General features: G+C 41.8%; 1 protein-coding gene across 10 annotated transcripts in view; it reads left to right on the forward strand.

The window, feature by feature from the left end:
- EIF2AK4 (eukaryotic translation initiation factor 2 alpha kinase 4) overlaps nt 1-18,282 on the forward strand; it is a 111,214-nt gene that overhangs the window by 29,253 nt on the left and 63,679 nt on the right. For 5 of the 10 annotated variants that reach the window (XM_032343253.1, XM_032343255.1, XM_032343250.1 and 2 more), the window contains 4 exons: nt 1,143-1,291; nt 11,177-11,292; nt 14,279-14,436; nt 16,263-16,798. In XM_032343253.1, coding sequence (XP_032199144.1) covers nt 1,143-1,291; nt 11,177-11,292; nt 14,279-14,436; nt 16,263-16,798 — 959 coding nt within the window. Of the gene's footprint in view, nt 1-178; nt 378-1,142; nt 1,292-11,176; nt 11,293-14,278; nt 14,437-16,262; nt 16,799-18,282 lie in introns of those variants that run through there. The other 5 variants (XM_032343258.1, XM_032343257.1, XM_032343254.1 and 2 more) reach the window with 4 other exon arrangements.

The following is an 18,282-nucleotide window of genomic DNA, read 5'->3' on the forward strand; positions in this document are numbered from 1 at the left end:
GTCTACATTTTGCAAAACATAAAATGTTTTTTCCATCGATGATGTTTTCCTCTCCTGTGTTATTACCAATAGTAAAGCTGGAAATGAAGCACTAAAAAAAATCCCCCAAATACCATTCATTGTGTATTTCAGATTCCCCAAATGGAAGCAAAATTTAGAGTTGTATGTTATCTGTAGATGACACAGGCTGAGAGAATGACAGTTGTTTATCAAATGAATCGGGGAGAACAGAGATGGAAGCTTTGATAATTAACCCAGATCGGAATTCTTAGCGCATACTTGGAAAATACAACTATTTGTTCAGCTGAAGAGTGAATGGAAATCCTATGGATATGCTGGAGATTTCATTCAATCATGGAAAAGAAGGATCCAACAGGGCAGGTTTAAAAAGCAGTGATGGAAAAAGATAAAGTCCTTTTTCTGTATTTTTCCTGAGTCCGGCTTGGTCAAAACACCAGTTACCCATGTTTGGAGAAACCCAGAGAAAATTTTACTTGTTCTCTTTTGTAGAATTATGCCATTTAACTTAAGGGCAACTCTGAGGGGTGGTGGGAGGCACTGATGTCTGAGTAAGCAGCATCTGGCTTAAAGCTTTGGTGTTTTGACTGCCAGCTCTGTGACCTTGACAGGTGACACTAAATGTGACTCATTTTCCTCATCCCTTAAAATGGTTATGCCAACTGATGATGCCTCCCTTCCCTCTCATGTAGTTATTCCCATAGATAAATGTCCTGTCCTCAGTGAAAGTACAGAGCCGTACACAAATGTAAGGTGATCTAGGACTGCTTCCACCAGCCCTGTCTTACTCTGATCCCACCCACCCAGCCATATGCTCCCTCTTTCAATGCTTCCTCCCTCTGTTCACCCCCTCTTGCACTTTTCCCTGACTTGTCACGCATCTTGTAAGATTCTAAGCATTTTTCATTTATAAAATTCACATTCTCTTCATACTGTGACCTGGTCTTCAGTTCTTGAAGCAGTACGTGTCTGGACGTTAAATTTTTAAAAGTTCAAGTTTATTACACCTGAAAGCATTCAGCTTAAGAAGAGTCACACTCCCTACTGAATTAATGTTTAGGTACCATGATTTTCTTTGACTTATGACTTATATTTTAAGTAGGTTTTACTTTTCTTTCTTCTAGGAGCGTTTGGAAATTGCTAATTTATCAAACCAAGATCAGAACTCTAGGAAAGACCCAGGAGGACACAGACCGACTGCCATTCTACATGGAGGCTCTCCGGACTTTGTGGGAAATGGCAAACATCGGACCAACTCTTCTGGAAGGTCAAGGTACGTCCCTGGGATTTCTGATTTTTTGAGAAGGATGAAGGCTATGGAAGAGAGAAAACGGCTTGCAATGACATGTGATGGAATTTTCAGGGAATAGACTTAGTAACTTTTTCAAAGCCTCTACGTCTTAATGTATTGGCGATATAAAATAAAATTTTCATTTGTTCTAACTCATTCCAAGTATCCTTCTTAAAAAAATTTTTAAGTTTTTATTTTAATTCTAGTTAGTTAACATACAGTGTTATATTCATTTCAGGTGTACAATATAGTGGTTCAGCAGTTCCATACATCACCCGGTGCTCAACACCAGTGCCTCCTTAATTCCTATCACCTATTTTATCCATGCCTCCACCCATTCTCCTCTAATTACCATCAGTTTGTTCTATGTAGCTAAGATTCCTTTTCTTTTTTTTTCTTTTTCCTTCCTTCCTTCCTTCCTTCCTTCCCTCCTTTCAAGATTTTATTTATTTGAGAGAGAGAGAGCACAAGTAGGGGGAGCAGCAGTGGGAGGGGGAGAAACAGGATCCTTGCTGAGTGGGGAGCCCGACACAGGGCTTGATCCCAGGACTCTAGCATCATGACCTGAACCAAAGGCAGATGCTGAACTGACTGAGCCACCTGGGCACCCTTAAGATTCCTCTTCTTGATTTGTTCTCTTATTTTTTTCCTTTTGCTTGTCTTGTTTCATAAATTGCACATATGAGTGAAATGGTTTCTATCTTTCTCTGACTAATTTCGCTAAGCATTGTATTCTCTAGCTCCATCCATGTTGTTGCAAATGGCAGGATTTCATTCTTTTTTTAATGGCTGAATAGTTTTCCATTTTGTATACATACCACATTTTCTTTATCCGTTCGTCAACTGGTGGACACTGGACTGCTCCCTTATGTTGGCTGTTGTAAATAATGCTGCAGTAAACATAGGGGTACATGTATTCCTTTGAATTAGTGTTCTTGTATTTTTTGGGTAAATACCCAGTAGTATGATTGCTAGATTATAAGGTTGTTCTATTTTTAACTTTTTAGGGAACCTCCATACTGTTTTCCAGAGTGGTTGCCCCAGTTTGCCTTCCCAGTGCACGAGGGTTCCCTACTCCACATCCTTGGCAACACTTGTTTCCTGTGTTGTTGATTTCAGCCATTCTGACAGGTGTGAGGTGATATCTCACTGTGGTTTTGATTTGCATTTCCCTGATGGGGAGTGATGTTGAGCATCTTCTCATGTGTCTGTTGGCCCTCTGGATGTCTTTGGAGAAATACTGTTCATTCGTGTCTTGTCTTGTGACCATTTTTTAAGTGGATTATTCTTTTGGGGGGTATTGAGTTGTAGAAGTTCTTTATATATTTTGGACACTAACTCTTTATTAGGTATGTCATTTGTCAATCTCTTCTCCCATTTAGTAAGTTGCCTTTTATTTAGTCTGTTGATTGTTTCCTTCGCTGTGCATGAGGTTTTTATTTTTGATGTAGTCCCAAAGACCCTGGGATCATGACCTGAGCCGAAGGCAGACACTTAACCAACTGAGCCACCCCCAGGCGCCCCCCAGTAGTTTGTTTTTGCTTTTGTTTCCCTTGCCTCCAGAGACATATCTAGAAAAATGTTGCTGTGTATGGTGTCAGAGGACTTATTGACTGTGAGACCTCCTGTGATTTTTAGAATTTCAGGAATCACATTTAGGGCTTTAATCCATTTTGAAATTATTTTTGTGGATGGTGTGAGAAAGTGATCCAGCTTCATTCTTTCACATGTAGCTGTCCAGTTTTCCCAACACCATTTGTTGAAGAGACTGTCCTTTTCCCTTTAGGTGTTCTTTCCTGCTTTGTCAAAGACTGACCATATAATTGTGGGTTTATTTCTGGATTTTCTCTTCTGTTCCTTTGATTTATTGTCTGTTCTTGTGCCAGTACCATACTATCTTGATTACTACAGTTTTGTACTATAACTTTAAGTCCAGAACTGTGATGCGTCCAACTCATTATACATATCTTTAATTAAACTAGTTTTATAGCTCATTCCTCTTTATAATGGCCTATAACGCTCCAGTCTTGCCCCCAGTGCAGCTCCATCTGACTTCTAATGATCTAACTGCTCAGTAAGTGAGTTTTAAAATTTTCTTCCGTTGGAATCATCATCCAGTGAAATTTTCACACTGTATGTGTTTTCAGTCTGTAACTCAGTAGGTCCCACCACAGATATTCCAAAATGGGCACAGGTATAGAAGACCCTCTACATGAGAATGGGAACCCCAGTTTGCTGCCATGGCGCCCCTCTCTGACTGCTGAGGACACTGGGCTTCCCCCTTGTCACAGGTGTATTCTGGGTTTCTTTCCTTTTACCAGAGATCCCATGAAAGATACTACATCTTCCTCTACATCCTTTTCTACTGAAGAATGAAGCTTCTTTGTTTATTGTAACCCCTGTGGGCAGGAGGGAATTTTAGTGCAGAACCCATTTATAAGTGGGTGGAGGATTAAAACCATGTAGTTACTGTAATTCAGCTTCTTTATGTGTTTTATCTCTCGCAAGACTCTAAGCAGCACTTAAAACTAACACGTTTCTTCAGTGAAAAGAAACATTTTAGGTACCAATGAAAGACTTGAATAAACTTATAGTCTATTTATAAGAAAGAGCTATTTCAGTTCTTTCCCTAATTACTTACTTTATAATTTCTTTCCTAATTATCTACTTTAAAAAATCACCTTAGAAGTAATTTTGGTATTGTTTAGCCACCTGCTGTTAAGGTAAACTAAATGTTTTCTTGAGTACTGTTTCTGGAGTCCATTCCATTTTAAGATGGTAACTCCTTATACCAATTTAGAGTATTTTTGCTTGCAACTGGGCTTCCAGTAGGCAACATAGTTGGAAGTTGTCAGAGCGATTCACTAGGAAGTATTTGACCAATTCCTATTGTGTTAGGAATGGGAATAAACAGTACTACGGAGAAGTCTTTCTGGCTATACAAAAAGCAGTCTTTTAAGGTTGAAACATTTCCATTTTTGTGGCAGTTACTGGGTCTGAGATTGGACTTGCTTTTGAAATCAAAGATCATTAGCACGTTTATTCAGGAAAGGATAGGAAAATCTCTCTCCTTGACATAGGTAAAATAACTTTTTACATAATGCTTTGGAAACATTTGTATGTCTTAGGTAGAAGCATATTCCATGAGCATCCAAGAAGGAACATGAAAAGATTTTTTTTTTAATTTTTTTGAGAGATTGTTTTCATCTATGATTTGCCAAAATTGTTGCACATACCTGCTTAGAACTCAGTCACTGTGTTGGCTACTGAGTAGGGAAGGAGGAATCCTTTCTTTCAAGTTCAGTTGAGTTGCTTTTTTTGGTTACAAAAGAGAAAGCCCTAGATGAACCAAAGTACTTCATGATGTACTCTTGATTCTCCTTCTTCTTTGCTATTCACTGGTCTCTTGTGGTTGGAAAGCCAAAGGAAATAAGCAAAGCGTTCCATTTTATTCTTTCAGTTAGTGGATACATTTAGTAGAGATGGTAGAGAAGACCTTGTCATCAATACTGTCAGTAGGGCAGTACTTGAATTGGTTATGACTAAAGGCAATAACATCTAGAACCATGTTTGTCCATTCATTGAATAGATAATGAGCACCTACTAAATGCCAGACACTGTTGCGAATCCTGGACATTCAGTAAACAAGATCAAGAAGGACTCAGGCTTCCTGGAGCTTCTATTCCGGTTGGAGGAGATTGTCCAGAAGCGACAGAGAAAATGTCAGATAGTGACTAGTGCTCTGCAGAGAATTAGAGTAGTCCATGTTGAAGAAAAGCTGGATAGCTACTTTAGATTGGGAGTTGGGAGGAAAGAGTACATGAGTGACTACAGGAAATGGTTTTAGGTTGGGGGGTACCAGAGCTGGATGATGAGGAGGAGGCAGCCAGAGCTGGAGGGCAGCCAGTGTAGAAGACTGGAGGCTGGCATGGACTTGTTGTGCACAGAGCTCATCAAATAGCAGAACAGTTTGGATAGAAGTAGGGCGCATGGGGCAGGCTGGGACAGGTCGCAGAGGGCTTTGTTGGCCAGGTCAGGAGTTCAGGTGTAATGAGAAGCTTTGGGGGTTTTTACGTAGGAATAGGATCTCATCAGAGTCATAGTGTGGGAAGTTCTTCCTGGCTATAAGCAGAGAGTGGATAGCACGGAAGCAGTGGTGGAGGAGTGGTTTTCACATCTTGCTCCATCCTGCTGTGTCCTAGTCCTCTCCCTCTGCATTGCAGTCATGTTCATCTCTCATCCTTTGAGCACACTGGAATCCTTCCCATCTCAGGGCCCCTCTTTGTCACTGCCTGGGACACTGGCCCACTGTACTTCTGGAACTGGCTCCCTTTTATCCTTCAGTTCTCCCCACAAATGTGACCTCAAGAGACCCCACTTCCCTGGTTAGGCACTTGTTCTGTGGTCCTTTTTTTTCTCCGTGGCACTTAGCACTAGCTGAACATCTCCGTTTGATAGCTTTTTTTGTGTCTTTCTCCTTTCAAAAGAGCCTAAGTTCACAAGAGCAAGGGCCTCATCTGTGTTTTCCTGGAACAGACCCTGGCAGGCACACAGTAGGTGCTCACTAAACATCTGATGAAGGAAGGCAAGATTGGAAGGAGGGCAGATACTGTGTTTTTGGCACTTTGAGAGTCTCCAGCCTCTTTAACCAGGGCAACTCTGCTTTTCCTTTTCTATGGGTTATATAAAAAAAAACAAAAACAGTAACAAAAGGTTTCTGTTGATTAAAACAAAGGACAGAACAGAAAACCACTCACTATTCTAGTAGAAAGAACTTAAAGGCTAAAAAAACAAAAGCCCCCCAAAACAAAAAACTTAAAGGCTTCAGGGGCACCTAGGTGGCTCAGTTGTTAAGCGTCTGCCTTCAGCTCAGGTCATGATCCCACGGTCCTGGGATCTGGCCCCACATTGGGCTCCCTGCTCAGTGGGAAGCCTGCTTCTGCCTCTCCCACTCCCCCTGCTTATGTTCCCTGTCTTTGCTCTCTCTATAAATAAAATGTTTTAAGAAAACAAACGTAAAGGCTTAATACTCAAGGGCCTGGCCTTTTTTTTTTTTAAGATTTTATTTTTAAGCAATCTCTACACCCAGTGTAGGGCTTGAGCTCACAACCCTGAGATGGAGAGTCGCACACTCTGCTGACTGAGCCAAGCTAGCGCCCCAAGGATTAGTCAGCACTTTTGTGGAAGAACTTCATTTTCTGTGTACTTTAAGTTGTCTTTTTCCACCCTTGAAAGATTGAGTTTAAAAAAAAAAATTGAATAACATAAAACTAAACATGTTCAAGTATATAGTTCAGTGTCAGATTGCCTTTGGTGAGGGACAGGCACAGTCCTTCCCAAACCCTGCCTTCTTCCCAGGGATATTCTACCTCATAAATGGGTACTTCAGACTTCTTAGGAGAAGCCAAGAAAAAACAAAGTCTCTTTAAGTAGTTTGTGGAAGAGAATTATTTCCCGCAGATTCAGAGCCACCTTCTTTGCAGGTTACTAAGGTATAGGCCAGAGTGTAGGAGACCTCACCTGTCTCCACCCTCAAACATCGGCTCATCTCCTAACTTGTTTTCCTGATCCTAAAACCAGGTATGGTAACTGTTGGCTATTCATCCTTGCAGAGAACAGATTGTGAAGTGTATAAGACATGGGATTCCTTCTACTTTGCCCCAAAAGCTAGGAAACCATTGAACTATATAAAGGATGTGGGTAGGAGGGGAGGAGATCCTTGCTGCATCTTTCCAAACCTGTGGTCCTCCCCTGATCACTCTTCCTCTACTTGGCTCCGTGGAGGCATTAAACTAGTTCACCTCAACTTAAACAGTATTGGGAATTCTTACTAACTTTTCTGTCCACAAAGCTGCTGTGAGTTTCAGACTAAGGGATGAAGAGCTAGAGTTTTCTGTGGCATCTTGGTGACTTGGGCAGGAAGGTGAGACCATCCTAGCTCTTATATGTCTAAGGTGAGATTACCTGTTGTCTAACCCATCCCAGATTTATACCATTGGTCATATCGGCAGAGCTGTCTTTTGGATGGGAGCCCAATTCTGAAGTCCCTCTTTAACAGATTGCCACCTCTCTTTTTGCTACTTGGCTTTTAAAACAATCACCTTTTTGGGGCACCTGGGTGGCGCAGTTGGATAAGTGTCGACTCTTGGTTTCGGCGCAGGTCATGATCTCAGGGTCCTGGGATTGAGTCCCGCATCGGGCTGTGCACTCAGCAAGGAGTCTGCTGGAAACTATCTCCCTTTCCCTCCCTCTGCTCCTCCTCTGCTTGCATTCTCTCTCTCTCAAATAAATAAATAAAATTTAAAAAATAATATTTAGCAGTTTTGTTTAAAATACCCTTTATCTTTGCATACTGCCACAGCTACTTGGAAAAACTGATAGCATGGGTGATGTTCCTAATGCTACCACAAGCCTCTCAACATTCCATAATCTAGACTAGACGCTTGACAATGAGACCAATGTTACTTCTGCTAAATTCCATTTGTTTACATTGGGATGGCTATTTCTTTTTTCGTTCTTTTCTTTTGTTTTCTTTTCTTTCTAAGAGAGGGAGTGGGGGAGTAGTGCACCTGGGTGGCTCAGTCGTTGAGCCTCTGCCTCCAGCTCAGGTCACAATCCCAGCATCCTGGAATCGAGCCCCACATCAGGCTTCCTGCTCAGTGGGAAGCCTGCCTCTCCCTCTCCCACTCTCCCTGCTTATGTTGCCTCTCTTGTTGTGTCTCTCTCTGTCAAATAAATCTTATAAAAAAGAGAGAGAGAGAGAGGGAGTGGGGCAGGGATAGAAGGAGGAGAGTGAGGGAATCTTTTTTTTTTTTTTAATCATTTTTTAAAGATTTTATTTATTTATTTGACAGAGAGCACAAGCAGGGGGAGAGGCAGAGGGAGAGGGAGAAGCAGGCTCCCTGCTTACGGGACTTGATTCCAGGACCCTAGGATCATGTCCTGAGCTGAAGGCAATGGCTTAACCAACTGAGCCACCAAGGTGCCCCTGGGATGGCTATTTCTGATGGAGCTCAGAAGCTGTTTTACTCATGAATGAATTAGGTTCCTAAAGCTTGTTCTAAACTCCATTCTGGGTGAGTCCAAAATAGATGATATGAGCATCCAATATATCTACATTTCTTGCGTGGAAATAGGAAACATCAGTAACATTGGATTTTGTCTCTTCATTCCTTCTCCTCAAACTTCGTGAGATTTACTTTTTATCCTTCAAAATGATTACTACTATTATTAATCAGAATTATTACTACTATTGTAATGTAATGATTACATTTTATTCTTGTTGGTACCACTTTGTTCGTTTTCTTGATACTTTCACTTTTAAAATTCTCTTGATTTTTATTTCACTCTTGATGGTAATATATCTTTTCATACCAGAACTCTTGAAATTCTCATTGTGTTTGTACTTAACAGTCATCCTATGGTGATTGATTTTCTAAAACATTGTTAAGAAATGTCTGTTAGCACCATGTTTGGAGAGAGCAGAGTGGCTATGAAGGTGCTTCTGGATAATTTATGTTATTAAGCCTCCATATCCTTTTAAACCTTTGCTTTTATGTTTTTCTTCAAAAATTTTAGTGTCTCCTTGGTTTCACAAAGAACTTTAGAAGCAGAAGTTTAAACAGAACTACAGTACATTAGTCATTCCCTAGTGTTTCTTTTTTTCTTTCTTTCTTTCTTTTTTTTTTAAAGATTTCATTTATTTATTTGATAGAGAGACAGCAAGAGAGGGAATACAGGGGGATTGGGAGAGGGAGAAGCAGGCTTCCTGCTGAGCAGGGAGCCTGATGTAGGGCTTGATCCTAGGATCCTGGGATCATGACCTGAGCCGAAGGCAGACGTCTACCGACTGAGCCACCCAGGTACCCCTCCCTGGTGTTTCAAATACGTAGACACATGTATGATACGAGAAACTCAAATCATAATAGGTCTTGTCAAGAGCGTGGGAGGGGTTTGGGGTAGGGGAAGACTCATAGGGCTGGAGGTGGAGAGAGTAGTGAATAATGGAGTATTGCTTGTGTCCAGGAGAAAGTCGGTGATGACCCAAAGAGGGCAAGGGAATTGGAGAGGAGAGGGTGGTGCTTGGGGATCAACTATACGGAGATCTGGTTGCTCAGGGAGGTGCACTTGTTTCTGACCACGGAGAGAATGGATGTCTGAGCCACCAAACAAAATAAAAGAAGCCAAGGGGGGAGCCAGATTGAGAGTGGGTAGGAGGGTGGTGGTGATTTTATTGACATTGCAGCAGAATGAGGAATCAGGAGAAGGCACAGAAGTAGAGACAGCAAGTAAAGAAGTTTGAAAATGGAAAATAAAAGGGGGTTTGAGCACAAGATTGAGGAAAGGGAGTGGGAGAGAGCTGTAGTCTGAGGGCCTGGAGCCTAGATGGAGGGTCAGACTGAACATACAGGAGGCAGGGCATAGCTGATGGACCAAGAAGATCTCAAGGAGGCTGTAGGGAATGGAAATGAGGACAGGATCACAGTCCTCCTTCAGAGTGTAGGAAAAAGAAAGAATGGTGCAGATGCCAAGAAACGTTAAAGGGGAAACAATAGAAAGTGTGGACTTGGGCACCTGGGTGGCTCCGTTGGTTAAGCGACTGCCTTCAGCTCAGGTCATGATCCCAGAGTCCTGGATCAGGCCCCCTGCTCAGCAGGGAGTCTGCTTCTCCCTCTGACCTTCCCCTGTCTCATGCTCTCTCTTTCACTCTCTCTCTCTCAAATATATAAATAAAATAAAACAAAAAAAGTGTGGGCTTCAGTGCCCACTGCTCCATGTTCTCAGGGAAAGTAGAAGGCAAGATCAGGCTTAGAGTGAGGAGTCTGTTTTCTAGAGATCTCTCCCTGTGCCTCATCAAAACATTTTGTAGAGGTGTCCATTCCTGACCATCAGGAGCTCTCTCCTTTGCCTCTTCCCTGCATCCTCTGCCAATTTATTCTCTTATATTCATAATCTCCTGAGTATTTTTGCATTATCATCTAGCTTCCCAGCTACTGCTTCTCACAAAGAAAAAAAAGCAGAAAATGGGGAAGAGGGGAGAACAGGGTAGGCTTTGAGTATTATGGAGAAGTCATAAAGGGGAATGGCAGAGCATACGTACCAAAGACAAGACAGCGAATGAGAGCAGGCAGTGGTTGGGGGCAGCTGGAGACGAGGAATTTGTAAGGTTCCAAACCCCCATTTGCAGCTTTCTTCACATGTGCAGGTGCACGGGAACTCAGAGATGTGGAATCGCTGTGGGACTGAGCTAAATCACTGCCATAGGACTGTGACAGTGGAAATGGTCCTTATCAGTGCTGTCCAATAGGGTGATCTCTAGTCACTTGTAGCTGTTGAGTACTAAAATTTTGGCTACTGCTATTGAAGAACGGAACTTTTAATTTCTTTTTTTTTTTTTTTTAAGTAGTATTTGCCAGAGAGAGAGAGAAAGAGCAAGAGCACACAAGCAGGGGGAACAGCAGGCAGAAGGAGAAGCAGGCTCCCCACCAAGCAAGGAGCCCAATGTGGGACTTGAACCTAGGACCCTGGAATCATGCATGGTCTGAGCCAAAGGCTGGCGAGATGCTCTGAGCCACCTAGGCATCCCTGAACTTTTCATTTCATTTTAATTAAATCTGAATAGCCTCATGTGGCTAGGGCTCCCCTTTTGGACAGCACCAATATAGAATTAGGGGGTTTGTAGAGTTCATATGGAGAAGACCTCCACAAAGTAGAGTGCTAATGATCCCATTAGTGCTTCGACTCCATTCCTAGTGGAGATGGTGAATGGGCTGGTAAACAGGAGAAAATGGAGGGGCAAGAATTTCCTGTGTTTAATCTTTAGTAAAAAAAAAAAAAAAAAAAATCATGTCCAAATTTGTTTTTAAGGCGAGAACGTCAGTATTCTGTATGTAGTAGTGAAGATTCTCCCGGGTCTTGCGAAGTCCTGTATTTCTCACTGGGTAGTCCTGATCAGCTCATGGTTTACAAGGGGAAATGCATTGGTGAGTAAACTAACTAAATTGATTTAAGCTATTCTAACAACAAAACTTAAATCATGAAGGAGGATGGTGGTACGGACACTGCATTGTCTGATGCAGGGAGAACTATTAAGTCCATGAGTCGTTCTGGTTCCCGTTGCCTGAGGACCAGAATGAGGAAGTGCTCAGGTTTTCCCTTCTGTGAGATGGAAATAAAAACCTAAGCCCTTGGAAATACCATTAGTGTAAAGATAATTTAACATTTGTCCTTATTCTCACTAGTAGAGGTTTTGGAAACCAAAATGGTTGACATTGCTGATAGAATGTGTGTAATGAAATGAGTTCTAATGCCTGTAATCTCTAATGACCAAGTCTAATTTTCTTATATTGATACTCATCTGAATAGCATTTTCCTGCTTGGCATTCCCGACCAGGAAAAGCACTTGGTTTTCTGTATGTCTTACTCAGCAATTTTGTCTACTGATGGCTATTTGGAGTAAAGCTGGTTTAGTAATTTGTGATTTGAATTGTTTATGTCAAAATGAGGTTTTCAGTATCTACCTCTTTTGTACGTGTAAATGTACATCTTTTATCAGCCACACAGATACATCTGCTACTTGGTGTAGGGATCACTTGCATGTAGTGAATTGGACAATTTAATTTTCAGCCCATGACTGTTCTTACCAAAGCTAACAGCCAAATTATCTAAATTGAATTTACTTTCTTTTGGTGTCTTTTTCTCATCTCCTTTAAGGAGATACAGATAGGCAGGGGCGTTGCCAGGGAGCAGGCAGCAGATAAGAGGGAAACCAAATATTTGAATAGTCCATGAACCAGACAGTTAACCTTGGCTGATGGAAAGCAGCCCGAACAGTACAGGACCATGTGTACAGAGTGTGCTATATGCAGACAAAGCAGCCATTCGAACAGCCTCACAACCTTGAACCTGAGACTGTCCTTGACTCAGAGTCATTTCAGACTCCCAAATTGGCAACCTAAAACTCAATGGTTTCAATAATATGGGGAAACCAGGAAGGCAAATTAATCCAGCTGCTTATTACCTTTGCTCGGTCTCTTATTCCCACTGGTACGCGTTAGATCAATTTACCTAAGTTAGTGCACTCATTAGGGACACATTGGCAGTTGGAACGTTTTTAAATAAAACCATCAAGTAAATTACTTATTTTGCTTTCTCACAACAGGTCTGAATTTTTAAAATATGTACTCCTATTCTACGAAATGTTTTTGTAAAAGATGAACTCATTAACATTTGTTTTTCAACTCAGAGCTGCCATAGAAGCAGAGAAAGCTGATGGGCGAAGCATGTAGACCATTGGTGCAAATGATCATTAGCACATAATAGAGGCTCAATCAGAAATCTCCTGGGAACACACTTCCTTCAGTCTCATTGCAGTGTGTTCTTTTGTCCCTTTTATTACCGCATCACAAAAAAGTGACAAGAGGAGGTTGGTGATAAAATGACAATACCAAAAAACCTTGCAGTCAGCAATTAGGAGACCGCCACCGGGTTCCAATTAAGGAGACACATATTGCAAGACCTTGTACTGTGTAATGCACACATTTAATTAGGCTTTCTGTAAATAACATCACATTCCATCCCATAAACATTAAAATCAGGTGTCTCCATGTGTGTACTGCATAGACCCCCACCTTCCACAGGTGGAATTAGGTTGACAAATTTTCACATATGAAGGTTTTTTCCCCTTAGGCTAAGAATGTCAGGAATTATTTAAAACTAGCAGAAGAGATCATTTGCATTGAAATTTCTTATATTGCCAGCATTTCTAGGAGGGTAAAAACTGCTATTCAGTTAAAAAGTCTTTGAGCTGGTTCAGCCACATTCCCTCAACGTCTTTTTTACTCTAACTCTGTCTTATAAATATGGGTTACGTTTCGTTTTTAAATGGAAAAAATGTTATTTGTTTTAGAACTTTTTTTGTTATGAAGACAGTGTAGCAACGTGGAAAACAATTATTTATATACTAAGAGAAAAAGACCAAATACTGTATAAGTGGTTCTCAGTTGGGTGCGGTTTTGTCCCCTGGGGGATATTTGTGGATGTAAGGACATATTTTCCGTGTTTAAGACCAGGGTAGGGGTCCTGCTGGCACCTAGTGGGTAGAGACCAGAGGTGATGCCAGGTAAGTGGACACTGCAGCCCTTTTCAACAAAACATTTTAGTCTAAACTGTCCCTAGCATCAAGGGTGAGAAAGGCTGTTATATATGCTATGAGTTGATAAATTAGAATAAAAGTAGAGGGATCTGGAAGAGAAATAAAAGAACGATATCGTGGGTGATACTTCTCTCCATTTCTAATTTTTTGGTCATTTCTCTCCTAGTCATTAATGAAAATTGGTGTTAAAGAAATTTTGCTCTCCCAGGTACAAGTGGAAACCATATGCCCATCACTGAATGAATGTGTTGGTCTTTTTAGCTTCAAATTGAAACGGTCATTTCTGGTTCCTTACCCCAGAACCATTGGGCAGTTTGTATTTGGTGAACCTACTGAAATTTTGGAGTCAGAAGATCATTGATCTATTCAGATTTCCAGGTTATTTATTAAGACTTGTTTTTAATACTCACCTTTGTGGATGGAAAGATCTTGATGGATTGGTCCCATTTCCAAATTCCTTTCATCACAGTGGTTGGTATTTAGCTCCATGAGGGTGGGCAGCATCATCAGAAGTGAGCCAGTTATGGAAGGAACATCGTGAATAATGGCTCGTAGAGGAAAACACCGATCTGAGACTAAAACCTCATGGTTGATTATTGTCCCTTTGTAAAAATGAATACTTGAGGGTTCAGAATATGTTGTTAAATACTAAAAAATTTGGTTACAAAAGAGCATGTATTACATCCAGTCGTATTTTTTATAGGTAGCATATGGTATCCACTGTTGAATGGATGCATGAAGATACAGACCCTCTTTCTTTACCCCCACAGAAAATAGACCAGTGAGATTTCATCACATTTTCTTTAAATGTGCAGGCAGTGATGAGCCCCTTGGAAAGTTAGTTTACAATGCTTTGGAAACGGCCACTGGCAGCTTTGTCTTGTTGCACGAGTGGGTCCTTCAGTGGCAGAAGAAAATGGGCCCGTTCCTCACCAGTCAAGAAAAGGAGAAGATCGATAAGTGCAAAAAGCAGGTGGGCATCCAAGGTGGCCCCTGAGCAGAGCCCCCACCTTGAACTTGACAAGATGACAGGACAAAAGAGCTGTGCATTTGTTTGGCTAGCAAAGATGATCCAGAGTGGTAGGAGATCTGTTTAACCAGAGGGATGGTGGGGGGCTGCTCCCCTTTCCAGAGTTTTCTCAGCCCCTTGCTGCTCCTATCATAACACTCACAAAACATGGTCAGACTGTTGTGTGCACCGCCTTTCTCTGCCTCTTTTGTGACATGAATAGCTGTCCCCAGCTGGGGCTGAATATTCTTCATTCTCATGTTTTCTGTAATCTTTTGGAATCTTTGCATCAGAACTGAATTTTAGGGGACTAGACAGTTTTTTGTTTGTTTGTTTGTTTGTTTGTTTTTAAAGATTTTTATTTATTTGACAGATCACAAGTAGTTGGAGAGGCAAGCAGAGAGGAAAGCAGAGAACAGAGAACTTAATGCAGGGCTCGATCCTAGGACCCTGGTATCATGACCTGAGCCAAAGGCAGAGGCTTTAACCTACTGAGCCACCCAGGTGCCCCAGGACTGGACAGTTTTAACGTTAATCTATAATTCTGAGTTTAAGAAGAACATTGAACATTGCATATCACACAGTGACATAAAGAGGTTACAAACAGTAGGAAAGCACTGTGTTTAGAAATGTGTATTTATGATAGAAAAACTGGAAGTAAATACACTGAAATCATAATGGTTGTCTTTGGGTAGTGACTGTATAGGTCATTTGTGGGTTTTTTTCCATTTGTGTTAGAACTTACTAAAAAGATTGACGCTGATGCTTTATAATCAGGAAAGGCTTTTCTTAAGATCTTTTTTATTATTTTTAAGTAATCTGTATATCCAACATGGGGCTTAAACCCACGCAACCCTGAAATCAAGAGCTTCACGCTGTGGCAACCAGGTACCCCATCAGGAAAGTTTGTTTAAAAAATTGGGTTTTTTTTTTTTTTTCTTGTTTTGGTTTGGTATAGTTTTGTTTTTGTTTTTTGCTGACCTTACAGCAAGAGAAATTGCTTTTAAAAGCTGTTGACACAGGCTCCTGGGTGACTCTGTAGGTTAAGCATCTGACACCTAAGTCTCAGGTCTTGATCTCAGGGTCTTGGGTTCAAGCCCCATATTAGGCTTCATGCTGGGCGTGGAGCCTACTTAAACAGAGAAAAGTGATCAATTTTGGGGTGTCCAGGTGGCTGAGTTGGCTAAACGTCTGCCTTCAGTTTAGCTCACGATCCCAGGATCTTGGGATGGAGCCTGGCATCAGGCTCCCTGCTCAGTCGGGAGCCTCTTCTCCCTCTTCCTCTGTAGCTCCCCCTGCTTATGTTCTCTCGTACTCTTTCTTTCTCTGTCAAATAAATAGGTAAAATCTTAAAAAAAAAAAAAAAAAAACTGCTCATCAATTTTATAGTATTTGTATGCTAGATTTTGAGATCACAGTAGTAGAGAAATAATTAAATTGCTTTGATCTTTATGAACCATTAGGTTGGCCTTATAATTTAGGGGGGGATACAGTTCAGAACATATTCCTTCTCCTTTGAAAGTACATTTTCTATTAAATATTTTACTTTTTTTTTAAGATTTTATTTATTTTTTTGACAGAGAGAGACAGCAAGAGAGGAGATACAAGCATGGGGAGTGGGAGAGGGAGAAGCAGGCTCCCTACTGAGCAGGGAGCCTGATGCAGGGCTCAATCCCAGGACATTGTTCCAACTGAGCCAGCCAGATGCCCTTAAATATTTTACTTTTGAAATGAAATACCAGTTAATGCTGATCAATGCAGTATTATTTGGTGATGTTTTTCCTCATCAGATTCAAGGGGCAGAGACGGAATTCAGCTCACTGGTAAAACTGAGCCACCCAAATGTCATACGCTACTTTGCAATGAATCTCAAAGAGCAGGATGACTCCATCATAGTGGACATTTTATCAGAGCACGTGAATGGGGTCTCCCTCACCGCACACCTGAGCCACTCTGGCCCCATCCCCGTGCATCAGCTCCGCAGGTACGCAGCTCAGCTCTTGTCGGGCCTCGAGTATTTGCACAGCAATGACGTGGTGCACAAGGATCTGCGTGCATCAAATGTGCTGGTGGACGCAGACGGCAATGTCAAGGTTACAGACTACAGCATTTCTAAGCGCCTAGCAGACATTTGCAAGGAGGACGTGTTTGAACAAAGCCGAGTTAGTTTTAGTGATAGTGCCTTACCTTATAAAACGGGCAAAAAAGGGGATATTTGGTGTCTTGGTCTTCTGCTGCTCTTCCTCAGCCAAGGACAAGAATGTGGAGCGTACCCCGTGACCATCCCTCATGACTTACCAGCTGACTTTCGAGATTTTCTGAAGAAGTGAGTATCCTTAAGATTCTCCCTAATTGCACTTTATTCTTGAACTTTTTTAAAAAAAATTTATTTATTTGAGAGAGAGCAGGTGCATGAACAGGGGGAGGAGCAGAGGGAGAGGAACAAACCAGTTCCGTGCTCAGAGTGGAGCCTGAAGCTGGGCTTGATCCTAGGACCCCAAGATCATGACCTAAGACCGAGGCAGATGCTTAACCGTCTGAGCCACCCAGGCGCCCCTACTCTGGAACTTGTAATTGTGCTTAAATGTGCTCAGCATCTAAGTGATGTGTTCAAGCTTAAAAGTGAGGAACAGGATTGAAGCTTATTCTTCGTTCTTCCAACCCTTTCTCTGCCATGTAGGTTCTGATTTCTTGCTGACCGGCTGACCATTATCATTCCCTTCACTTGCACATCTCCTAAATTCCCCCAGGCTTAGCAGTAGCTTTTCAGACTGCTTCTGGGGAGTGCCTGGTAAATCTAGGAAGTTAACAGGAATTGCTACAGGGAGAAATTCCCCAGGTACTCCAAACGGAAACCCTCTCTGTCTACCTTACCTGCTGGGTCCTTGTCCAAAGACAAGACCTCCTATTTAAAAACAGCTCTAAGAGAATCACCGTTCTGCCCCTTGTTCTTCTAAACCATTCTTGATTAGCCATGTCTCCTTCAGCCAGCTGATAGAATGCAGTGACTTCCAAGCACCAGCCATAGGACTTTTGACACCTATAAATTCCAGGTGCACATTTTATTACAGAGCCACGTCTGACTGCTTTGAGAGACTCCTTACTGAAAGGTTCACGCGGGGCCTAAAGTTTTTGTCCAGGTCCTTCCCTTCAGTGCTTTTCCGCTTAGCCCTGCCTCTCAGCTCTATCCAAGCCAGACCTCGGTTCTCTCAGTTTCTCTGTTAAAGAAGAAGTAAGATCCTTCAGTGTGGGTTACTTCAGGCACTGCCCTGGTCCAGCCTTCCTGCGGAAGGTGAGCTGGACTGGTTTCCTCCCTTCCCAGTGCTCATGTCTTCTTTCTTACTTTCTTTTTTCCAGCCATTCACTTTTATCCACTTCCTACATCTCTTTTACCCTTTACATTGTTTTTCCTATTCCCAGCCATCCCATATGCCACTTGACCTGAGCCAGAGTGTTATTTGCTGTCCCTCATGACCTATTACAGAAAGTAGTTGCACTTCTGTTTAAATAAGATAGTTTCTGTGTAAAATAAAAGCAGATGTGATACACATACAGTCATGGAAAGAGGGCAACTTTGATTCTTTATACTGTGTTCTCTCCTTTGAGTATATAAATGTCTTAAGATTTCTAAGGAAATCTTTTTCAATTTCTTCTAAATGCAAAAGAACTTTAAAAATATTTATTTAGGGGCGCCTTAGTGACTCAGTCATTAAGTGTCTGCCTGTGGCTTAGGTGGTGATCCCGGGGTCCTGGGATCAAGCCCTGCATCAGGCTCTCTGTTCATTGGGAAGCCTGCTTCTTCCTCTCCCA

This window comes from Mustela erminea, chromosome 5, assembly GCF_009829155.1.
Source record: "Mustela erminea isolate mMusErm1 chromosome 5, mMusErm1.Pri, whole genome shotgun sequence".
Lineage (NCBI taxonomy): Eukaryota > Metazoa > Chordata > Mammalia > Carnivora > Mustelidae > Mustela > Mustela erminea.